The sequence below is a fragment of the Plecotus auritus genome (assembly GCF_963455305.1).
Source record: "Plecotus auritus genome assembly, chromosome: 3".
Taxonomy (NCBI): Eukaryota; Metazoa; Chordata; class Mammalia; order Chiroptera; family Vespertilionidae; genus Plecotus; species Plecotus auritus.
This window is the reverse complement of record NC_137772.1, coordinates 213,214,485-213,240,690: the sequence shown is the minus strand read 5'-3', so window position 1 is coordinate 213,240,690 and position 26,206 is coordinate 213,214,485. Positions and strand designations below refer to the sequence as shown.

The window sequence follows — 26,206 nt, the reverse complement described above, 5'->3', positions numbered from 1 at the left end:
AACCTCGAGCACTTCCCTGCAAGGAACATACAGAGCCTGGTATCTAGCAAGTTCTTAATATCAATTCTAGTTGGTACTGATGGTATCACACAGCGAATGTTATTAGCTTGTCAGAACACTGCGTGTATATTCTTACAAATGTGTGACAAGAGGCACAATGGGTGGAGCAGGGCCTGTGTGTTGGTGAGTGCTAAGGGGCATTCTGATGGGTGCCTTTGATCCTCCAAGAGCAGGGATGGAGCCATCTCTGAAAATGCACTGTCTCCATCTACTCAATAGCCTATGAGTCATCTTTGACCTGTTTCTCCCGTCACTCACCATATCTAAGCCAACTTCTTTCTTCAAGCTCAATGAGTAATGACTGCAGCCACCTAGATGACTCAAGACTACAGAATGTAGCTTTCAAATGCTCCAACCTGCCACTCTCTGAGTGGACAGGGGTGTTTATATCACCCACTTCTTCAGCAGAGGGTTCTGTTCTCTTCCAAGAGTCAGAGGGAGAGGATGATGGGTACTTTTCCCAACTCTAACATCACTATCCCGGGTCTTTTGCCTCCTCTCCCACAAGACCACAGTATTTCAGATTTCTCATCCATACAATGAAATACTAAAATTGTATTTCATTAGATTGTATAAAGAATTAAATAAGATGACCTCTGTAATATGCCTGGTACTCACTAAATATTTGAGTGCTAAATAATTATTTGTCTCCTTTTCTTCCCAGAGAAGATGAGTTAGAAAAAATAAGGCTGAGGAATAGCCCATTTATGTCTAATAGAAATCCAGTATGGCTTTGGGCAAATTCTCTATGCAAGTTTCCCGCCCCCCCAACTTTCCTTCTTTACATACATTTAAATGGAAAAGTAAAAGTTGACCAAAAATAATATATCTTTTAATCCCACTATCTAGAGAAAATGCCTTTCTTGTTCTTTGTTATTGTTGTATGCCTCTTGACATATCTTCCCAATGGGAAATATAAGATTTTTCATGTTACTTTTATCAATAACTAATTTAATTGTGTGCATTTAAGATATATTTTTTATGATTTAAAACTAATTTTTATGTCTGCATCCGTTATGTGAGTGAACTCTAATTTATTTAATTATTCCCCTATTGCTGAAGATTTCACTTTTGTATAAACATTTTTGAATAATGCCTCCCCGAACAGTTTTGTGCATATTTTTCTACATATGTGATTAAGGTAATATGAATTGAGTACTTACTATGTATCAGACACAAGGCTTAGTCCTGGAATTTAGAAAGACTAAGATTTAATCTCTGGTTTGAGGCAGGAAGCACTGTCTGAAACAACTACTCTGCTTTTATTTTATCAATATTAGTATTGGCGTTGACTTCTTAGAGGCTTAAATTTGCAAAGCACCCTAACTTTTACCGGTATATATATTTTTGTCTTGTTTTATTGTGCTATAAGGCATTAAAGTCCTTTAGGATATAAAATATAGTATGAATGAATGAGTGAATGAAAAAATAAATAAAAGCTAAAGAAAAAAATTAGGACAGAATATTTGACATAAGGGCTGCCCTCAACAAATATTTGTTGAATGAATGAGTATGTGAATGACAATGTTCAGTGACCTCACTCTGATATTGTCAAGAAGAGATGATAATGTAATAGCCCCAGAGTCTTGAGATTTTACATATGTATATATTTCATTTAATAAACCTGTGATCAAGTGTACTTCATTTACCAACTGATTTTATTATGACCCAAAGATAGGTCTAAGTTCTGCTAAGCATTCCTGGAATAGGCTGCTATAAATCTTATTTTTATACAAACCATGACTTCATAGATTAATTGCATTTAGTTTGTGTGGGCATTGGTTGGTAGTGATCTTCAGATTTCTGAATTGTCTGTGTGGGGAAAGTTAGACTAAAAAGAAATACAACAGAAATGAGGCTTTGAAGAAGCTCACAGCCAGCTGACTTTGCAGGTGGGAATTTCCCAAGTTTTAGCAATGAGATATGCATTGTTCTCTAAATTCTGATGAGAAAAGTGTAGTTCTTGGACATGTAATCCCATCTGAAGCACCATTGCCATGTTTTTTTATATTGTTAGAACTATATTTGGCTATGAGTAACAGAAATCTCAAAATCACAGGGATTTAAGCAAAATTTTCTCATAAATCTAAGTCTAAGTAGCCCAAGGCTGCTGGAGTGATGTTCCATGGTGTCAAGAACCAGGCTCCTTCTCTCTTGATTGTTTTTGTTCTGAAAAGCATGGCTCCTATTCCTAAATTTACCTCATAATCCAACAAGGCTGCTCCAGCTCCAGCCAGCATTTCTGTATTCTGTCCTGTAAGAAAGGAGAAAGTAGAAGGACAAGGTCGTGCTTCCTTTAAAGACACTTCTTCAATGTTGCACAGACTACTTCTCCTTGCATTTCTTTGGTCAAATAGTAGACCTGTAGCTATACCTAGCTGCAAGGAAGGCTGGGAAATGTAGTTTTATTCTGGGAAGTCTTGGGGCTGGGTAGCTAACATCCAGAACTTTTATTTCCATGAGAGAGAAGGAAAGAAAACAGGGTGATGAGCCATATATGCCACACATATTTCTTCTTTATCAAGTGGATTAAGCAGTTCCTAACATCAATGTAACAATTAGGCTGACTTGCCACACTTCCATAAAATTGTCCAGTAAGGAAAAATCAAGCTGAAATGGATTTAGATGGTTTATTGCTAAGAGCACGACAGGCAAAGTGAGTTTCATGTTTACACTGGGTCCCCTTGACCACCAAATCCCATTGGTGTCAATGCCAGCTCACTTTGCAGGGTGGGAAAGAGTGAATCCGGGTAGGTGCTGATGCATTGGATCTGTGTCCCAGCTGAGGAACACTGGGCTTAGGAAACATGGATCTTATATAGGAGCTTATCACAACTTCCCCTTCATCCTCTCCAAAAGAGAGACAGTATCTTTACACTGGAATGCAAGCAAATTTTGTCTGGGGAGAGAAGGAGGACCTTATTATCATGGAGTATTTTCAGGGATGGAGAAGTTCTCTATCATATTGGTTAGGAAACAAATCTGATCTTGACCCCTACCCCCCAATTCTTGAAAAGGTTATCCAAGAAATGCGGACAGTCCCCCACCTCCCAATTCTTGAACAGGTTATCCAAGAAATGGGGACACACCAAGGGGATTACTTCCCAGTATTTCCCATTTCTAAATTCTGCATAAATGCATGGATCTACTTAAATATTTAAGGGAATATCTCAATTTTTTTGAAACCCATAAGTTTAGTTACTACTCTAATAGTATGTTAAATTCTAACACAGGTTTATAAGGGGACAAGGTGAGGATGTTTATCTCAGCACCGTTTGGAGGTGCTAAAAAGTTAGAGACAGCCTAGGTGTCTATCACTGGAGAATTGAGATGTCAAATGTGATGGATGCACACTATGAAAAACTCCATACTGGTAAAAAAAAAAAAAAAGCAAAAAGTAGATGTACAGTTAGCAGCTTGGCAAGATCCTAAGAACACAATTGGAAGAAAAAAGAAACTATGAAATCTGTAGTAGCTCTATATACTATAATAAACCTATACTACAAAATCACTCATATCCATGAAAAATACATGCATGCACCAAAATATCCTTGCATTTTAAAAACCCAAGGCTAAATAGTAAACATATTAGAGATGTTGCCTCTAGAAGAAGGGAATGAAAGTGGAAAGTGAAGATAAAAAGAGAATAAATAAATAAAACAAGAGAGGGGCCTTGGAGATTTTATGTGCCATGAACTCATAGGTTATGATTAACTAAACCCTCTACATAAGAGGTTAAATGAAAAGGTAATCAGCAGTGGTTGGGAAATCTTCAACTTCCAAATCAGTGAAGGTCAGCTTCGAGTTTACCAGGTTCACAACTGTACATCTTGCAACATCTTCATGGCCTTTGACACTCTCTCAGTGGATTATGGGCTGAATTCTTGGATGCTCCTTCTAGTCTTACACTGTTAGCACAATTTTCTTAGGATCCAGCACCTCCCTTGTCAGTAACAGCAACACACGGTATTCCATTCAAATTAAATAAAAAGAGAGTTTAAAAAATATCTACAAAATGTATGTCACAAACAATCTCATCTTAAGTGAGGTTTTATCTTAATATATGGATACATTTCACCTTTTCTTTTGCCAGAATAAACATTTTTAAAGAAGCTGCTAGTGCTTTTCTCTGAGGTAGCATACACTTAAGCAAGCTCTCCTCCCAACCCAGATCTGGGGCATTTGTGTGTGTGTGTGTGAGAAGGGACTAAAAATTTCATTTTTAACTGGTGTGAGGAGAAAAGAGACATGCTATTATTTTTTCCTAATAAAATTACTATTTCAAAAAGGAAAGAAAGAGTATTTAAGAGCCAATACTTTGCAATCAGGTGAAATGTAGTGTGACTTTGGACTACTTATTTAAACTTTCTGGGCCTTAGTTTCCTTATCTATAAAGTGGAGATGCATTGTTCATAAGGTTGTTGAGAGAAAAAATGAAATAATGCTTATGGAGAACTTGGCACAGTGTCTAACACACAGTGCACATGGAAATAAGTAGCTGTTTTTACTTGCATGTTTACTATATGCCTTTTATATTGCTGGTGGTCACATCCATTTCTTCCTTTAGTATACCAGCAGCATCAAGGGAAGAGATGATGTTTGTAAGGCAATGCTGGGGTAGAGGAAAACTCCTAAATGGATGTCTACCACACCTGAAGAATACTGGAGTCTGGTAAAGGATACAGATTCTCCTGGGGGTGGAAGTCAAGGTATTGCCCTTTATGTTCAACCACACTCATTCCATTTACTAGAAGAAACATTAATCAGACATGCAGAGACTCTTGGACAGAAATTATACTTAATTATGTCTGTATTCTTAGCAGGCAGTAAAAAACCTGGCACATTAAAGAGGCTCAAGAAATCCTAAACAACAACTCTTAAAACCCCCATTTTATTTTATTTATTTTAAAATCTTGTTTGTTGAGAGTATTACAAAAGTCCCCCTTCCCCCCCCTCCATTGTCTCCCTCCACCTGATCCCTGCCCCATCCCAGGCCTTCACTACCCTATTGTCTCTGTTCATAGGTAATGCATGTATGCATATAAGATCTTTAGTTGATCTCTTTCTGCACCCCTCCCCTCTTTCCTCTGAGATTCATCAGTGTGTTCCATGTTTCCATGCCTCTGATTCTATTTTATTCATCAGTTTCTTTTGTTCATTAGATTTCCTGTTCATTTATTTTGATATTTAGATTCACTTGTTTATAGATGTATATTTATTACCATTTTATTTTTCATATTTTTTTATCTTTTTTTTTCCTTCTTCTTCCTCTTCTTAAAGAATACCCTTCAACATTTCATGTAATACTGGTTTGGTGGTGATGAACTCCTTTAGCCTTTTCTTGTCTGTGAAGCTCTTTATCTGACCTTCAAGTCTAAATGATAGCTTTGCTGGGTAATCTTGGTTGTAGGTCCTTGCTATTCATCATTTTGAATGTTTCTTGCCATTCCCTTCTGGCCTGCAAAATTTCTGTTGAGAAATCAGATGACATTAATATGGGTGCTCCATTGTAGGCAATTAACTGCTTTTCTCTTGCTGCTTTTAAGATTCTCTCTTTGTCTTTAGCTCTTGGCATTTTAATTATGATGTGTATTGGTGTGGGCCTGTTTGGGTTCTTCTTGTTTGGGACTTTCTGTGCTTCCTGAACTTTTAAGTCTATTTATTTTACCAGGTAGGAAAAGTTTTCTGTCATTATTTCTTCAAATAGGTTTTCAATATCTTGCTCGCTCTCTTCTCCTTCTGGCACCCCCATTATGCAAATGTTGGTATTCTTGAAGTTGTCCCAGAGGCTCCTTACACTATCTTCATATTTTTGGATTCTTTCTTCTTTTTGCTCTTCTGATTGGGTGTTTTTTGCTTCCTCATATTCCAAATCATTGATTTGATCCTCTACTCTATTGTTGAATCCCTGTAAATTATTCTTTATTTCAGTTAGTGTATATTTAATTTCTGACTGGTCCTTTTGCATGTCTTTGGTGTTCTCACTAAGGTTTTTGAAGTTCTCACGAAGATCCTTGAAAGTCTCACCAAGTCCCTTAAAGCTCTCATTAAGATCCTTGAGCTAACTTATAACCATTGTTTTGAACTCTGTATCTAGTAGTTTTCTTGCTTCCATTTCATTTAGTTCTTTTTCTGCAGATTTATTCTGTTCTTTTATTTGTGACATGTTTCTTTGTCTCCACATTTTGGCTGCTTTCTTGTGTTTGTTTCTATGTATTAGGTAGAGCTGTTCTGTCTCCTGGAATTGGTAGAGTGGCCTTGTGTGGTAGGTGTCCTGTAGGATCCAGTGGCTTAGCCTCCCCAGTCACCTGAGCTGGGCACTCTAGGTGCATCCCTGTGTGGGCTGTGTGCACATTCTTGTTGTAGTTGAGCTTTGATTACTGTTGGTGTCACTGGAGGAATAAACCTCCAGGCCAATTGGCTGTAAGGACTAGCTGTGACTACAGTGGAAGAACTGTTATGCAGAAGACACCCCTATTTAATAGTTTCATTGGGGCTTTGGTGCTCACTGGGTCTGCCCCTTCAGTTTGTGAGTTGTAATTTGGTATGGTCTAAAGCTGTCCACCAGGTGCACTGGTTCTGGGGCCTCCTGGGAGTTGCAAAATCATCCTGGGACCACCTGACCTGAGCTATAGAGAGGTCTGAAGATGGCTGCTATTTCTATCAAACTTGGAAGTGCCCAGGTGAGGCCCAGCTGTGAAGCCAGGCAGGCTGGTGATAGTGCTGAGTCTTAGGCCTTTTACTAATAGGTTTGGGGCATGCTGATGCCAGCTTCTGCTTGCTTGAGAGATTTTAGCAAAGTCTGAAGCCTGAGTAAAACCCTCACTTTCAAGGCAAAGAAGCTGAAGCGTGGACTTGACCAAAGGTACAGAGCTAATCAGTGGTGGAATCTATTTGTTTTGAATCTCAAATCTGGGACTTTTTTTTGGCAGATGCTTGATCATTCCATCAAATAATTGTGGGAGGGAATAGGGTGGATTTTTAGCAAACTCTAGTATTGGCTTGTTTTCTCTCAGTCCATTACCCCCTCCTGGGTAAATATTAGGCAGCCACTCAAGGCCTTGATGCCACTGATTTTTCATATCCTTCCTGAACCTCTGAGTTTGCAATCTTCTTTTATATGTTGTTTTGCTCCTATTGGCAACAAAAACCTCATCTCAGTTTCTTGATCTGAAAAAAAATGGGGTGAATGACATCTTCCTGCTCAATGAGAGAGTCCACTCTCCAACAGCCACCAATTTACTCCTAACCCATCCCTTTATTTTATTAGGAGGCTTAGCTCTGCCTCCCCTTATTTATTTGTTTTCTGTCTTCTCCACTCCCTCTAGAATGGCAGCATGGTGGGGAGGCAGGGTCCTCTGTTCACTGACTGTATCACTCACTGCTGTATCCCTAATATGTACTGGAGTGCCGTACAGGTCCTCAATAGTTACTTGTGGTCACATACTTTTTATTTATTTATTATTATTATTTTAAATATATTTTTATTGATTTCAGAGAGGATGAGAGAGAAAGAGAGAAACATTAATGATGAGAGAGAATCATTGATCAGCTGCCTCCTGCATGCCCCTTACTGGGGATTGAATCTGCAACCTGAGCATGTGCCCTGGATCAGAATTGAACGTGGGACCCTTCAGTCCAAAGGCAGACACTCTATACAATGAGCCAAACCAGCTAGGGCTTTATATTTATTTTAATTGAATTTATTGAAGTAACATTGGTTAATGAAATTATATAGATTTCTAGTGTACAATTCTATAGTACATCATCTGTATACTGCTTTGTGTGCTCACAACCCCAAGTCAAGTCTCCTTCCATTACCATTTATGCCCCCTTTATTATCTTCTACCTCCTCTCACCCCCCTTTTCCTCTGGTAATCATCATACTGTTATCTATATCTATTAGTTTTTTACTTAACCCCTTGACCTTTTCACCCAGCTCTGTAATTTCCCTCCCCTCTTAAGGTGGCAGTCTGTTCTCTGAGTCTGTTTTTAGTTTGTTAGTTTATTTTGTTCATTAGATTTCACATAGGAGTGAAATCATATGGTACTTACCTTTTTCTGACTGGCTTATTTCACTTGGCAGCATGAAGAAAGTGGAACTGTCTTATGACTCAGCAATTCCACTTCTGGGAATATATCCGAAGAACCCTGAAATACTAATTCAAAAGAACATATGCTCCCCTATGCTCATTGCACCATTATTTACAATAGCCAAGATTTGGAAGCAGCCCAAGTGCCCATCAGTAGATGAGTGGATAAAAAAGCTGTGGTACATTTACACAATGGAATACTACTTGGCTGTAAAAATGAGGGAAGTCATGCCCTAGCAGGTTGGGCTCAGTATATAGAGTGCCGGCCTGTGGACTGAAGGGTCTTGTGTTCAATTCCAGTCAAGGGCACATGCCAGTAGGGGGGAATGGAGGAGGCAACCAATCAATGATTCTCTCTCATCATTGATGTTTCTATCTCTCTCTCCCTCTCTTTTCCTCTCTGAACTCAGTAAAAGTATATTTAAAAAAATAAATAAAATGAAGGAAGTCTTACCCTTTACAATAGCATGGATGGACCTGGAGAGTATTATGCTGAGTGCACACTTTGAAATGACACCTTTAATTTACTAAGTGTTTAACTATACGGCAAGAACTGTACTAAATGTTTAATGCATTACCTCATTACTCTTATTATTCATATTCTTGAAACACCCTGGCAAGGGGGCTCTGCCATCCTCTTGGGGTGAAGTTAGGTAAATACCTTCAGGACACGTGGCTGGATTTCAATCCAGTTCTCTCTCTCTCTTACCTTTGCTCTTTAGCAGCTGGGCTCAGCGTTACCAGTGTAATCTTGTATGTAGTTTTCTGAAGTCAAAGCCCAGAAAGGCAGTTTGTTTAATGGTTAATAGAAAAGACCAAAAAAAAAAAAAAAAATTCTCAATTAGGGATTCTGACTCTGCTTTTTTGAGGGGAGGGCGGGACAAAGGATTATTTCTTATCATTGTATTATTAGAATCATCAGCGGTCATAGGCTTACTCCAATGCAGAGAACCTGCTTCTCTTGTTTCTGAGAGTCCTGGAAAAGCCAAATCTGACTAATCACCAGCTCACAGGTGGCCCTGCGCTCTTTCCAGGCAGCTTCCTTTACCCATGGCGGGCAGCCAAGTCTGGCCTCCTTACACCCTCCAGCCCCAGGCGGTGGCCTAAAGCTCACTGCGTCAGAACACACCTCCTGGGGGCGGTACTGTGGCTGGACCGCTGCAGGAGACACCTTTGCAAACTGCCCTCTTCTCCCTGATGTCAGGTTAAAAACCTCAGCACCACGTGCTGCTGACAAACCTGCCTGCGACTGACAACCTAGAGCCAGAGACCTCACTTGCGGGAGCCAGCATGTCAGCTGCGGTCCTGGAGAGCTCAAGAGGCCTGAGCAGGAAACTCTCTGACTTTGGCCAGGTGAGCCTCAGCCGCGCAGGGAGGGGGTGCTGGTGTTTCCTACTTCCATAAGCTCACCGCTTTGTCTGTTTCCATTTGAAGATAATGAAATTGTCTTGGAAGTCATCAGATAACATAGGTCCTCAACAATTGTTTCCCAGGCAGGACATCAGCCCTGCGTGGCTTTCAGGGGGAAAGAGGACTACTTTAGGAGTTAGGGATCTGGCTTTTAGTAGCCACCAACTAGCTGTGTGTCTTTAGACAGGTCTCTCTCCCTTTCTGTTGCCTGCTTTTTCTTCTGTATAGTGAAGGGGCTGGTCCTTAATGGTCTGGAATGGGAGATGGGATCCTTCTCCATCTGCTTTTCTGTGCTGTTTATGAAATGCTCGCAGCCATCTATTGAAGTGGCAAAATTGTGAGAAACTGCATCCTTTTTTTTTTTTTAATCTTTGGGAGAAAATGGGCCATGAAGAAAGTCTCAGACTTGCTCAGACCTAGGGAAGGAGAACATTAAACAGAGAGGAAAATGAACGAGTTAGCCTTGGACTTGGAATGTGGGAGAGCCCTAAATGTGACTTGGAGATAAGGCCCAGGTGTTGTCTGATTCTCTGGGATTTGCTGCCTTTCTCTTGAGGTGAACAATTGCATTCTTTTATTGACTTATCATGCTCCTGGGCTCTCTGGTTCAGAGCTAAAGCCCACCTCAGGGAGCAAACCTGACTGCAGACACATTTCATCAATAGGGTTAGTGAGAACCATCTAGAGAACAGGAAGGTGGATGGGAGGGGATGAGTGGTTGACGTTTTAGGATAACCAGAGAAGCTGCAGAACTTTTCACACTGACTTTTGTTTTGAGTTCTGAGAGGAAGACTTCCTTTGAAAATGTATGCGATGCTTGGAAGATGGGAGAGTTTGGGATTGAAGAGGGATGGTGTGGGAGTCAGACAGGTCCCAGAATAGATCCTGACTTGTCATCCTTTAGTTTCTGTGTTTCTGGCCATAGACCTCTACAATCATGAGAAGAAGTTAGGGACAGCAACCTGGAGAGTTAAGCTTTGTTTATAAGGCACTGAGAATAATATCGAGACCCACAAATTGTCACTCTTAATGACTAGAAGTAAAGAGCAGGGTTTAAAACATGCCCTGGTACCCCCTGCACATTGAAAGCAGGGTATTTAACTTTGCAGAGCCTCACCTTTATTTATTTGAATAAAAGTACCCACATCCTATGGTTGGTGTGAGGATGAAATGAAATAATATCTATAAAGCTCTTAGCACAGTTCCTGAAACATAGGAAAGTGCCAGTGGTATATAGCTGGAATGGGTTTAATTGTTCAAAATGTGTCTGGAACATTGGCAGGAGGGACCAGCACTGAGTCAGGTATAGTGACTGGTATAGCTTTGTCAGGGAGCAATGCTGGACATGAAGTCAGGAGACCTGGGATCTCATCTTTGGGTTAGTGAAGCTATGTATTGGGAAAGCAATATAATTGGGATGGGGAGAGGCCCAGTTCAGTGACTGTAAAATTGGGGAGGAGGAGTGTTTGAACTGGAATAGACTTAAGGATTCCATCCAAGTCTGACAGTCTATGAAAAAGATACGGATTATGCCTTCATGAAGCTATCAGCTCAGATAAAGACCATACTCTGGACGTAATTCTGACACAAGGTTGAAAGGCATATGGTATGGCAAGCACTCTACACGTGCAACAAGCAGAACAATTCTGCAAGACATGTTGACTCATTCCTTCACCCAACAAAGACTTACTGAGCACCTACCATGTGTCAGGCACAGCAGAGTTTCTACCCTGGAGAAACTTACATTGTATTATTGTATTGTAGGAGACAGACAATAAAAAAGTTAACCAAATGAACATACAATTCCATGCAGAGATAAGTGCTGTGAAGAAAAATAGTGCAGGGAATGGAATAGAAGATGAAGGGAACTCAGAAATCACAACTAAGAATGATGAAGCCAGTGTTCAAAACCAGATTTGACTCTGAGCCCTCCCTCTCCCCCGCACGCTCCTCTACCTCACTGCTTTCTCCTATAGACAAATGCTGGAATATAGAGGTATAGTGTGTACATGGCAGGATGCTTGCATCTTCCTTTCAGTTGTCTTACACTGTAGATACATGTGTGTTTAACCACTCAGGCAAATATGTACCTCTTACTATGGCCCCTCAAAAGCACTAAGAATGAAAAGCAATGCCCCTGGAATATTCTTGCCAAAGAGTATTATTGCTTGTAATTTGGAAAAGTGTTCTTTTTCCATACACAATGAGTGTATTTGTTAGACACAACCCAACACAATATATTTCTATTGTTAAATGTATTGCTCAATGATCAAAATACTTTTCTTTCTGGTTCCTAGTAAAGTTCTTTCTCCCAGCCCTATTTCTTCCTACTTAGTTTCTGAGCTTCTCTTGTCTGCCTTAACCCATCCTGGAGGTACCTGTGTTTCTAAGTCAACTCACGTGTCTATTGGAAACAAATAAGGTTTGGATTGTGAGCCAATAAAAACATATTCTGGAAGAGATTTGGCTAAGGTCCCATGCTGGGTCAATATAGCAATGTTGAAATTACTATCTACCCAAGACCACACCATTTCACAAACTTTCTTGAGCTTCCTTTCATTTAAAGTCTCTCAGGCTTTGAAAAGAGGAGCTGTAGTCCCAGTTGAATCTGACATTAGGAGGCAGAATAAGGACTTTGGAGTTGTTGGCCCCGAGTTCAAGTCCAGACTTTGCTACTTATGAGCTGGGTGTCTTGGATAGGCCACTTAACCTTGCTGAGTTTATTTCTTCATTTGCAAAACTACTTCATGGGGCTACTGTGGAAACATGTAAACTTGTAGAATAGTGCTAGTTGCTGCCAAAGATGAAGCTTATTAACTGTGCAAAGTACCAAGTATGGCTCCTGGCACACAGTGGGAACTCAGCCAATATTAATTTTACTAACACGAAAGAGTAGTGACTTATCATATGGCAAATTTAAATTTGCAGGCACATTTGAGAAAAGTCATAATTTGAAAAAAATGGGCTGTATATTTTTATCAGTGATTTTAAAATATTTCATGGTTAAGTATCATCTGGGATGCTTTAGAAAATGCAGATTCTAAGATCCTACCCAAGATATTCTGATTTGATTGGTTTGGGAGGGACCCAGGAATCTACATTTGAATAAGGAATCACCAGGTAATTTTGGAGTGGAAATCCAAGGAACACTCACTGAGAAACCCTGATTTAGAAATTGTGTGGGGAGAATGGAGAAAGTAAAAGAGGCACAGGAACAGGTAAGGAGTGGTATTGAGTAACTGGTGATTAGATCAGAGAAGAGCTCTTACTTTGCAAGAAACCTAGGTCTTCATATGGACCTTATGTTCATAGCAGAGGGAATTGTATAGAATGACTGATAATTAGGAGCCTGAGTTCTCAACCTGGGACCACTACCTGTGTGACCTCAGGTGAGTCACTTTCTTTGGCCCATAGTTTCTCTATCTGAAAAATGAGGGTTTGAACTAAATGAACTCTAAAGCCAAGTCTAGCTCTATGAGTCAAAATTCAAGTTCCACCTGGGTATCAGAAACCAAAGCAATGCACAGAACGGAGAGGGATTGTTTCTAAGAGAAGTGAGACCCAAGAGAGCTTTTGAGGAAGGGTGAGCTATTTGAAAGAGGGAGAGAGAGGAGTGCAGTGGATTTACCCCAATGAGGAGTTGAAAGGGCAAGGAAGAAACCAGTTGTATGGTGGGGAGGGTCTTGTGGGTGAGCCTCAAGAGGCTCTTGACTATCAGAAGGAAGTATTTTATCCCACTGGCCATGAGGGGCCTCTAAAGAACTTAGTAGGAAAAGGACATGAGCAAAATTATTTGGGTTGGATCAATGAGGATCACTAAGAGCTAGATTAGCGTGCTGGCAGTAGGAACAAAAGAAGGACCTGACCCTGAGAGCTATGTCTGCAGAAGGTCAGATTGGTCTTGGTGATTGGCTGAACATGCGCAGGAGTGGAAAGGGGGTGGTGATGGAATATTGAGCATGGTACATACATGTCTGGATTAAGAGGTGACATCTGTGGAGATGTATCAGTAATATGTCCCTTTTCTTGGAGGCCAACAGGATAAGAGAATGTTGTCAAGGGAACTAGAAACAGAGAAATCCTTTGTCATTTCAAGGAAATCAGAAAGGACTAAGGGCTCAGTGTTCTCTGGTGGGAAGAAGACTGCTGTCAGAAACTCATCTGCATATCTTTGGCAGGACTTAGAGGAGGGAGAAGGTGGAATAGAGTCTGCTGTAAATCCTGATTCATAGATAGTATTCTGGGTTACATAACAATGGGCAAATTACCTAATTTCTCTAAGCCTTAATTTTGTCATCAGTAAAAGGAGGCACTTGGAAATTCATACAACCTACCTTCTAGATCAAGCATGTCAAACTCAAAGGCTAACACAGGCCAAATAAACAAGGTTTAAGTTTGTGTGGGCTGCAAAAAAACAAAAGCTTCAATTTTCATAGGAATGTAGGTTTATTTCGATAGAGACATACAGAATACAAAGGGCTGAAATAAATGAGTAATCATTAACATAAAATAATAGAACATTTTAATAAAAATTAATATTTTTTTCTGGAACATTAACTTACGAGAAACTGAATAACTGCACAAATTAATAAGCGTAATGCAATAAAACTATTTTTCTTGTTCTCCAAAAGACTAATGACATGGTAATCAGCTGCTAATATATTCGCTGCTAGTATTAGTAGAAAGAAATGGTGCGCCTGCACATAAGGCAAGTAATGGAAATGAATGCAACACGATTATAGTAATCAGTCATTAGGGAACGTTGTAATTCACTATTAATAATTATGTATAACAAAATATTGTAAAAATTAAGTTACGAAATTTTTATTAAAATGTTTCTTACATATCGTTGTATTGGCTGGGCCGCAAAAATATTCGTTGTGGGCCACATGTGGCCCGCGGGCTGTGAGTTTGACATGCTTGTTTTAGATTGTTATAAGAATTAAATGAGATCATCTAAATGCATGTGACATTATAGGATCTTAATAAATGATGGCTTAAAATTTTTTAAGAAAGACTACATTATGCTCCATGTAAAGATATATAACAGTTCAGTCTTCTAATTCATTTGCAACTCCTTCTAATCACACTTGCTCTGTTTCAGATAAGGTTCTGGGGAAATCTATTTTCTGAATGAAAAGAAGTTCATCCTAAGGGCATTGGTGTTTATGCAGGGCTTATTACACCAAGTCATTGATAGACCCTGTCCAACACAGCCTTCCCATTGAGATAATGTAACATCCATTTCACTAATTTCTTTAATCTGCTTATAAGAGAGTAATTTTCGGTACATTTTTTTCTTCCTAGTTTTAGGTACATGCTGTTTATTTTTGGGCATACATGGAACTTTATATATTATTATAAAACTAATGTAACAAATTTCAATACTTTCTGGACTGCCAATCCTAATCCCACCCTAATTTGCTGTCACATGCATGTAGAAATTGCTAGATCCTTGACATGCTTTGCTGTTTTGTTTAAGACATCTGCCTTCCAGTGGGTTATTTGTGTACTTTTATGTATCCTGTAACTTTTTCTACAGTTGTATATAGAAGATCCCAGTATACAAGAACAAGTTAATGCTTCCCTGAGAGCTTTGCCAAAGGCCAAGAAGTCATTCTTATGTATTTAAAGTATTATCATCATTTTTTATAGACTCCTCTTAATATTCTATTTAAACTACTTTATCTTTTCTTTTTTCGTCATCTGAACACTGTTTAGACAGGGCTTGTTATTAGCATAATTTTACAGATGAGGAAACTATGAAGGCTAAATGATTTGCCCAAAGTAGTTCAGCTCAGAGGATCCTAACCCACATCTTCAGATTCAAAAGTCTGTGTTCTGTTTTTAGGACTTTCCACCCTGTATTTTTCAATGATTTCCTGGAACACTTTTTGAACCACCTCTAAGGATCTTTTTATTTTTATTTTTATTTTTTTAGTTATTTGGTTTGTTGTGTGTCTATTCAACCAAATTCTGAGATTCTTCATCTTTGAATCTCTGAGCCCTCTTACCTGGCACTTGGTGGGTGCTCATTAAAAGGTACTGGATCTACAGGGTGACTGGTGACACCAGTGAATAACTGAAGCTTCTAAAGTTGAGATCTGATCTAGGAGTATTATTGAAAATATCACTGCCCTTGACTTATTTCCCACCACATTATATACTTCTCTTTAGAATCTATGTATTCCAAGGTTTAACTAGATAAAAGAGTTCCTGATGGTCTCCTCCCTGGAGGTTTCACAGAAATGAGTTGCTAAGCCATGGAAAACATTTTAACTAAGTATGTTTAATTCTGTAGGAAACAAGTTATATTGAAAACAACTCCAATGAAAATGATGCCATATCACTGATTTTCACACTCAAAGAAGAAGTTGGTGCACTGGCCAAAGTCTTGCGCTTATTTGAGGTAAGAGCATTCTTCATTTCTGCCTGGGATAGTGGCGTAGCTGACTTCTGGGTCATTTTCTAGTCGGATGCAGTGAACGTAGGATCTGGAACTGGCAGACTTGCTGTTCAGCTTAGGCTCTTGCATGAACCAACTGTGTGACTTTAATTAAGTCATTCTCTCTGAGCCTCAGTTTCTGTGTTCATAGTCAGAATCATTCAGAACCCAGGAAACCAGCCCTGGCCTTAGACTTCTTTTATCAAACTTTTCTTGAATTAATTACCATCTTCTCAATGTTTTTACTTTTACCAGTAGCACTTGTTTGCCTTCAGGGTATACATTTCTCTCTGGCCCTGAGGATGGTTTCTTCAGGCAGGGAACCTTGGCTTAGTCATCTTATATCCTCTATACACCCAAATTTTAGTATATTAAGTCATCAATTAAGAATGAAATTAAATTTAAATATAAACAAAGGAAATCAGACTTTTCTTTTACTCTTTGCCCTGAATTTTAAGAAGGAATATTTTTGAACCAATTAAGTTTTACCCTGAGTTCTTTAATAGGATGAAATCTGGTGATTGAATAAGAAAATAAATGGAGAAGAGACAAAACTCCCGTGGAGAAGAATTCCAAATAATTTAAATAGATATCCTACTCAGAGATGAGAACCTAACACCCCTCTTCTTCAGTGTGGGTGGCACAGAGTGACCTTCTTCCACAGAAAACAGTATGAGAAGAGGGAAGAGTAACTTTTCTGTGGAGAACCCAACAAGGAATGGATCAGCCAGGTGATCAAGGTCAAAATCAATGGTGACAAGTCATATCAATAATGATGAGAATGGCACTTTACCTTTGCAGTCTTCCTCCCCCAAACCCATAACCACAGTCTAACCATGAGAGAAACATCTCCCAAATTTTAGTTAAGGGACAATATATAAAATACCTGATCCATAACTCTTTAAAACTCAAGGTCATAAAAAACTAGAAATATCTGAGAAATTGTTATAGCCAGGAGGAGCCTTAAGGGACATAATGACTAAATGTAATATAGTGATCTGAATGGGATCCTAGAACAGAAAAAAGACATTAGATATAAACTAAGGAAATTCAAATGCAGTAATATCTTTAGTTTGTGATAATGCACTAATATTGGTTTATTAATGTTTCACCACCAATATAAGATGTTAATAATAGGGAAACTGGGTGCAGAGTACATTGGGATTTTTAGTAGTATCCTCTCAGTTTTTCTGTCAATCTAAAATTGATCTAAAATAGTTCATTAAAAAATTAAACCTGGCTATCCAAAAAGAGAGGTAGGGTGGGAAATACCGGTTCTCAAGCAATGGTTGGAGAAGCGAGGCAGGGTACTTTCTGAATGACAATTTATAAAAATAGTATATCTGTAAAATGCTCCTTTGTAACAATTTAGCCTTTGTATTACTCAGTCAATCAAATCAGCATTTTCCCCTTGAGAGGTCAGGCATTAGAGTTAATAAATTAAATAATAGTAAATTAATAGAATGTTTTCAACTTAATAAATAAACTACAAGTAACTAAATTACTCAGACTGGATGAAATGTACCCAAGGAATGTGAGTGTGTGTGTGTCTGTGTGTACTCTGGGTAAACTTTTTAAAATTAAATTCATTGGGTGACATCGGTTACTAACATTACATAAGTCTCAAGTATGCAGTTCCACAATACATCATCTGTGCATTGCATTGTGTGCTGACCATTTGGGTGAACTTTTTAAAGCATTATCCAAAAATATTAATTTCCCTTGTCAAGATGTGATGTTATTATACCCATTTATAGAGGAGGACGCAGTAGTTACTGTCCTGGGTGATTGGTAAAAGGCCTGGTGTTGGTATGTATTGATTTTTTTCCCAGATGTATTTCAGAAGCTGCCCTAAACATTGTATAAGCCAGCATGCCTTCTGCTCCTCCTTACCAGCCTGGCAAAATGCAGAGTTAAGTTATAATTATTCAAAGTGCCAAGGCAAGGAGAAAAATTTCATTCTAGCATGTGTGGAACCACATTAGGTGGTAAGCCGGGCTTGATTTGGTCCTCATTCAACTTGGTGAAGAAGGTATTACTCCATTTTATGAATGATGAAACTGACATTCTGTGAGGTGACAACACAGCTAAGGTGTGGTGGAGATGGGGCTGAGCTCTGCATCTCAGGTTCCAAGGCCCACAAGCTCTCTCTGAACTGCCAAATACAGCTCTCCCTGTACATCTGAAGCATCTATGGAGTTTTTCAAGTGTGCAAATATTCTGGCCCCATCCTCCCATTCTCTGGGGGCAAAAGGATCTGTTACAGGTATTCTTTCTTTTTTTCCAAATTGAAAAATGTGACAAAATACAAGAAAAATAATTGTCCATGATTCCACCATCCACAATAAACCACTGTCAGCATGTGGGCATATTCACTTTCATTTTTTCACATGTATAGTTATGGTTTCCAAAATTACAAATTGACATATTGTTCTTTAAAAATATAGAACATTCAAGATATAGCTATAGTTCTTTCTATAGCCCCTCAATCCTGTCATCCTGCAAACATCCTGGCCAATATTTTTAAAATATGTTTTTATTGATTTTTAGAGCGAGAGGAAGGGGAAGGGAAAGAGAGATAGAAACATTGATGAGAGAAGAACACCATTGATTGGCTGCCTCCTGCACTCCCCGCACTGGGGATTGAACCGGCAACCCGGGCATGTGCCCTGACCAGGAATCGAATTGGTGACCTCTTGGTTCCTGGGTTGACACTCAATCACTGAGCCACAATGGCTGGGCTAGGCAACATTCTTATCAGTTTAGTATATTTTCTTCCAGTCCTTTAAAAAGCTTTATTAATATTGACAGGTACTATGCTTTGCACATTGCTCTGAAACCCCTTTGTGTCAGTTCAGTAGAGTGGTCAAGAGCGTGGACTCTGGGAGATGGTGCTGTGGCTTTGGGAGAGCTGTTTGATTTTCCTGTGCTTTAGTTCCTTATCTGTAAAATGGGAATAGGATAGTGTCTGCTTTAAAGGATAGTTGTGAGGATTAAATCCTTAATGCCTATAAAATCCTCAGAGCAGTTACATATTAAATGTTCAGTAAGAATTGCTATATAGTTTTTTTCTGAATGCAATGTTTTTGAGATATAACCTTTAAGCTCTTAATATGTACTCCATTCGGTGGAAGCTTTCTTAGCCCCTATTCACCAGGAGCACATACAAGGCATCCTAGTTCCTCAAACAAAAAGCGAGGTCTGCAAGGGAGGGCAGACTTCTCCCAGCATGGCGAGGTTTCATTCCCTTCCTGAGAGCCCATCTTTTCCTTAGATGATTAACACCAAAGCCAACTTCCCATGAAGAGATGATGTTGCCTGCCAATGGGCCCATGGCTTTGTAGACCTCAGCTAGTAACATCAGAATGCTATACAACGTATTTAATGTTTATAACAGAGACACACAGGTGCTGTGTTTGCATGTGCTGGGCGGGTAGAGGGAGCAAAGAAGCAAATGTTTTAGTGAATTGGGGCCACAAGACTAGGAATATACCAAAACCTGTACCTGCTAACCTACCAATGCCCCGTTGTCCTCAGTGACTTGTTCTGCCCATTCTTTATGCATTTATTTAAACATTTTCCATAGCTCTCTATTTTTTAGCCTCTACTACTTCATGTCCCATACCTTCTTAACAAAAAAAGCCTCCTGTGAGACTTTACTGGAAGTGGTTAATGGGCTATAAAATTAGAAGCAGGCTCCTTGGGGAAACTGCACAGAAGCAGTCTCTCTCCTCCCACTAGCCCCCTGCTAATCACTGCACTGTGTATTCTCCAGGGAAGGGAACAAGCAAATCAGCAGATATGCAGAGCTCTTAAGTGATGGGTATGCCCCATTAGCATCATGTAATTGATGGAGACACAGAGGCTCAGGCGAAGCAAGCTGCCCAGTGCTAGACACTGGGAGCTAAACATTGCTTCAGACTTCCCCCTCCTTTTTCACAGTAGACTGGTCTTTTGGAAACAAACAGGAAAGGCACAATCTATGTTTGTCACCTTCACTTCCTACACTCTATCTGCCTCTGCCCAGACGACCCACGATTTCCCCTCATCAGATATTCAGTGGGCTCATACTCTCTCCTTTATGCATTCAGCTTATATATATGCATCTCCTATTTTCAAACCCTATATAATGGTGCTATGGAGACCGGGATGAGCCAGATAGACATTCTCTGTCGCTATAGACCTTGGATGAGGTCGGGGTTCTAAAAGCTTCCTTAACCCAGACTTGAGATAGAGTTGGTCAGGAAAGGTTTAAGCTGAAACGTGAAGGGGTGGGCCAGGGGAGAGGCAGAGGGAAGTCAAAGAAACAAATGACTTGAAGTTAGAGAATAAACAGGGGGTCTGGTTATGAAATCCTCAAATCCTTGGCCCTTTGCCCACCTCATGTTCCTGGGGACAGAGGCTGGGTGGCAGGGGGCATCCAGACAGGCAATGTTTATTACTCTAAAGTTTGGACTTTGAGGCGTGCCCGTGACCCCTGGGCCTGGTGAGCAGGACAGGATTGAGAGTAAATCACGAGGGTTGATTTTACCCCACCTGGGCCTTAGATCCAGGGCAGTCATGAGCAGGAAAATGCTTACGGGAAACATTTCTTCTTTAATAAAAATAAGAAGAGCTTTGAGTCCCACTGGAGGAGAAAACTTTTTAGAATCCAGATGACATTTTCATTTTATTTAAATCCCCAAATATAGGCAATGATATAAAGAACACCCAGGTAACTCACTACCTGCCTAAGAAATAAAACATTGTATGAATGACTAATGTCCTAGGGTACCCCTTCCTCCTCCACTTCCTCCTGAGAGGTAGCTGTGAATCTGAATTTTATGCATGATTCTTATACATGTTTTATACTTTGCTCTATATAAATAAGCATTAGTGATGCATGGCATCGTTTTGCAAGCTTTAATCTTCATAACATTGTAACAGCTCTCTTTTGTGAGGAGAGGGTGGTGAGCATTGTTTGGGAGATTTGCTCACACAGTTCTTGCTCATTCCTTTCCTTTCCATATATTCTTTTGTGTGGCTGTATTTATCCACTTCCTGTTGGTGGATACCTAGATGGCTTCCATGGTTTGTCCACACAAATGGTGCTGCACTAAACATTTTGTGCAGGCCTGATGTCCTGTTTATTGAAGGGAAGAACCTCAAGTGGAAAACTAGCACTGTTTTTAGCTGCTGAACAGTTCAGAGCTGGACACACTTGAGAAATAGCAACAGAGAGCTCACTTTCTCCACTTTTGTTATGAAGTTAGTTTAGACAGCGCTGTGGCCCATTGACAGCACACACATCATTGCTTTTTGGTGGCCTGGACTGGAACAGACCACAGTGCCTTTTTGATCATATCGCTCTGGTGGCAGGAAAAGGTATAGAAAGAGGAATGTAAAAAAAAGAAAGGCATTTTCTCTAAAGCCTTGAAGAGATCCTGGATGAAGCTGCTACCCCAGCTCTCCCTAGGAAGAGGTCTCCTCCAAGTTGCACACAACCCCAATTACATGGAGGGGAGAAATAATCTAACAAAAAGGGGGAAGACTCCGGGAAGAAAAGGCCAAAATATTTCAAGAGACACTTCCAAAGGAAGCAAGAGTAGAATCCCAAAAGATAGTCTCTGGGGTGCGAATCCTACTGAAAGTCCATCATGAATCTGCTCAAGAGCGCTCCTCCAAGGTAGAGTGTGTGTGAGGTGGGGAGTGGGAGGGGTCATCCTGAGCTCCCTCTAGAAATGAATTGTGTTTATACTTTTCTGAACGTTTTCCGTTTCCTGTTAATCCCAGTGGGTTTAATTTCCAGACTCTTGGTCATTTGGGGCTGTTGTGAGCCCTCTCACAAGAGGAGACCAGTGAAATATATAAGAAGCACTGCCTGCACCACCATGCGATTTCTTCTCAATCTTTGCAACTATCATTTCTCACCCCAAATATTGTTAGAGCCTCTGGATTGTTCCTGCCCTTGCCCCATTACAGTCTATCCATAAAACAGTTGCCAGAATGTTCCTTTTAAAACAGGAGTCAAAGGATGTCTCCTCTTCCAGATTACCTCCCTTAGCTTCTTCCATCACTTGGAGTGAAAACCAAACTTCAGGTAATGGCCCACAATGCCTTACGTGGTCTTTCCCTTCACTTCTCTTCCTCATTTCCTAGAGCCCTCCCCCTTGCTCACTCTGCCCTAGTCAACACTGGCCTCCTTGCTGGCTCTCAGTCATATTGGACACTATCTTACCCCAGGGCCTTTGCACTTACTGTTCCCTCATGCCTTGCTCCCTCACTGACTTCAGGTCGATGCTTACATGTCAGCTGTTTATTTTTTGAGGCCTTCCTGACCACACTGTTTAAAATGGCACCCCCATTGCACCTCTGAAATAACTGATCCCTCTTTTCGGCTTTGTTTTCCTCCATCCCATCTGAATATGATTTTTAGTTATTCATGACAGTTATTATTTGTCTCCTCCTTTGAGAATGTAAGCTTCAGGAGGGCAGGGATTCTTCTTGCTCTTTTCCCTGTTGTATCCCAATGTTTGGCCCATGGAAAGTACTTGACTGGATGAACGCTTGGAAGTTTCCATTTCTTTGCTTGAGACCAATGATTTGGGACATTCTTTGTGAATGTCTTTGATGTGACCTCTGAAATAGGGAGGGCATAACTTCACTTACGTGTACTCGAAGGCAGCAGCAGGTAGTGTGGTCCAAGAAGTTCTTGTTTCCAGTCTGGTCTCCTCTGAAAACATGCTCAGCTTTTCTTTCTCCTTTTTGAAACATGTTCCAGGGAAAGGAGCTGAGGAAGGAGCTGGAACAGAATGTGTTTCGATGTGTAGGGAAATGTGTATCCTACCACGATGAGAGAGGCAGAGTACAATGATTTCTTACTGAATACCTATGAAGGCAGCCAACATTTTACTTTCTCTCTTTCTAATTCTTACTAAGCTGACAGGTAACATTATTATTTTTATTTCAAATATGAACAAACAAAAGCTTGATGCATTTCATTCTAGTCTTTTGTTGGCCTGGGCATCATTTTTTAAAAAAATTGTTAATTATCACATATCTACATCCATCATAAGTATTTTCCCAAGGGGTTGTCATTATAACCCTGTAAGAAATAAAGTAAATTTTTCATTATAAAAGTCATAAACATTATTTTAGAAAAGTTGAACTGTGATAAAAATGAAAATAGAAAGAAGGAAACAAAATCACCTATGGGCCCATTATCTGGAGACCACCAGTATTCCCATGTAATACAATGGCCACTATCACTTTATTTTATATAAGATGTTGTTGTGACTTGTTTTTTTTAATAGTTGTGTCATCTCTACTGAGTGGTTACACTACAGTCTACCTACCCATTTCCCTATTGTGGGAATTTAGTTAGCTTACACACTTTGGTAAAGTATGTCCCCATAAGTTAAGTCTTAGAATAGCACAAACCGATTTGGGGTACAACTTGTTTTATGGCTCTTCCGAGAGGCAGTGCTGTTGCCAGGGGTGTGGTGTGGGTGGTGAGTACTAACAGCCTATGATCAGCCTTCCAGACCTTCCTCCCCCTACACGCCCTCCGCCCCCCTCCCCACCTCTGTCCTCTTAGTCAGCAGGTAAGCTTGCCAGAGGTGTGGCCTGTCCTGGCTATTAGCGTTGCTGTGTTCTCTGCTCTCCAAATGTCAGGGATTGGTTCTTTCTTCTTTTTGAAGTTTCAACTTATGTAAATAGCCGGTGGAACTCACCCACTCTCTTTCTGAGCCAAGAAGGATGACAATATTTTTTTTGTTTTGTTTAGGAAGTTACCTCTGTTTGCTTAGAAAGCTTCAAAGCAACTGCTATCTCTCCGGCCTTCCCTCCTCTACCTTCTCTCTCTCTGGTCCATGTCCTCACATTGGGAAACCTGGGGTCACCATCGGGGCTGTATCCTCTGTAGCCTAGTGCCCACAGATAACCACTCCATCACCATGACTCTGAAGTTAGAAAAAATGGGCCCCTGTCTCCTACCACTTTTGGCAAAACCCCTTCATCTCTGATTTCGCTCTGTACTTCTCCTTTAACCTTCTCAAAGGGTTGTGGGGAAGATCACAGAAAATAATTCTAAACTGTGAAGTGGTATTCAAAGTGAAAAATGCATTCATATTGTAATTATTCATGTTCTCTTTACCTGCCATTAACCATCAAGGGCAAAAAAAACACAAACTTCTTGAATGATAAAGTTGATTAATTTTGTGTTTTGAAGTTAAGTTATTCAAGTTAAACATTATTTTTTTCAGGGTATATTCTGTCTATTTAAATGTTTGGGGTAACCCCAGTTATTCGCTTTTTTAAAAAAAATATTTTTATTGATTTCAGAAATGAAAGCAGAGGGAGAGAGATAGAAACATCAATGATGAGAGAGAATTATAGATCAGCTGCCTCCTGCATGCCTCCTACTGGGGATTGAGCCCGCAACTCAGGCATGTGCCCTGACTGGGAATCGAACTGTGACCTCATGGTTCATAGGTCGACACTCAACCACTGAGCCACACTGGCTGGGCTATTTGCTTATTTTAATAAAGGGTAGAGGGTGCCCCTTGGATGTTTTTACAATGAGAAGCACTCTCAATGAAATCACAAATCATAGACTTTCTGAACAAGTAGCAGATAACTTGCCATGCATTAAAACTTCACACCAATTTAAGTAACTGACTTTTTAATTACAAATTCATGGTAGTGAAATCTCATCAGCTAAAGACATTGAATTTGAGTAGGTATATCAAGTAATTATTATTTTTGTGGCATTTAATACAAGCAGCCTCTCCCCTTCTCAATGAGCCTCATGTGTCCACCCTGTTAAACACTGCATTATGTTTGTTGTTTATCTCCCTATAACTTGCATGGAAACTTTTATAAAGAGAAGTACCTTTGTTCTGTTCACTGATGTAGCCCAACCACCTAGAAGAGTAATGGGTACTGGTAGACGCTGCCTACACATTTGTTGTATATTTGAATAAAAATATGAGCAGTAATTATACTAAATAATTTTTACTGAGCATTTACCACCTGGCAGTGTACATGTATCATTTCATCCAATGTTCCCAATAAATTTATGAAGCAGGTGTCACTTTTATCACCAAATTACAGATGTGGAAACTGAAGGTTAGAAATATATAGTAAATTGTTTCAGGTCTCATAGCCAATATAATTGAGAACTTGGATTTAAACCCAATTAGCTTGACTCCTATGGACCCTGTTCAAACAGAAAAAATGTTGCTTCTATATTATCTATTTATTGGGATATTATTATTGAGATTCTATGGGATTTCATTTGGTAAAGGGAGTTTTCCTATGTAAATATTTCTAGCAAACACTGTCTTAGACATTTGAACCAAATCAACATCTATGGTTGCAACTCTAGGCCTTGAGCAGATTTCATTGTGGTTAAATTCTGCAGTATTGGAACTATATCATCACTTCTTGTCATTTGTTATTGGGTTTTGGAAAAAAAAAAAGAAAATAGACAACTTGTGCAACTTCAAGGACTTTCTTCTACTCTGATTTGGAAAATCCTATTTGCCATCTGTCTGCATTTCCTGTGTGGTGTGTTCTGCTCTGGTTTGGTGTGTTTGGTCTGCGTTCATGCCAACAACTGTCCTCTTCACATGCCCGATTCTGTTTTCTAGGAGAATGAAATAAATCTGACCCACATTGAGTCCAGACCTTCGCGCTTAAAGAAAGATGAGTATGAAATCTTCACCAGTCTGGACAAGAGCAGCATGCCTACTCTGGCCAACATCATTAAGATCTTGAAGCACGAGATCGGTGCCACCGTGCATGAGCTTTCCCGAGAGAAAAAGAAAGACACAGGTAAGAAAGAGAGGAATTTTGAAACCCTAGTTACTCTATATTCTGTTTATAATCATATCTACCCTGGAAGACCATTGGGGGTTTAAGCAAGAAGATGTAGGTTAGGGATCTAGACGAGAGCCTAGCATATTTTGGACACTTAGTAAATGTTAGTTCTTTCCCCACTTCCCCTGGAGAGCTATTTCTTATTAGTTGTTTTCTTTCTGCTGCTGCAATTTTTATATATTTTTCATTCTTGGGTTGTCACGCTCTCCATCTCCTATCTCTAGAGGGAGGATGGTTAGAGTGTTCAGGGTGCTTTTTATGTAAACACAACTTCAAGACAAATTCCATGGTCATCACCATTCCAACCAAAGGGCTGTCCCCACATCCTTGTCATAGT

The 26,206-nt window shown here is 39.8% G+C and overlaps 1 protein-coding gene across 5 annotated transcripts in view; it reads left to right on the top strand.

Moving 5' to 3' along the window:
* The first annotated feature begins 8,350 nt into the window (after positions 1 to 8,350).
* PAH (phenylalanine hydroxylase) overlaps positions 8,351 to 26,206 on the top strand; it is a 61,242-nt gene continuing 43,386 nt past the window's right edge. For 2 of the 5 annotated variants that reach the window (XM_080661432.1, XM_080661433.1), the window contains exons 1-3: positions 8,351 to 9,506; positions 15,865 to 15,972; positions 25,641 to 25,824. In XM_080661432.1, the coding sequence (XP_080517558.1) occupies positions 9,444 to 9,506; positions 15,865 to 15,972; positions 25,641 to 25,824 (355 nt within the window). In that variant the 5' untranslated portion in view covers positions 8,351 to 9,443. The remainder of the gene's footprint in view (positions 9,507 to 15,864; positions 15,973 to 25,640; positions 25,825 to 26,206) is intronic. The other 3 variants (XM_080661431.1, XM_080661429.1, XM_080661430.1) reach the window with 3 other exon arrangements.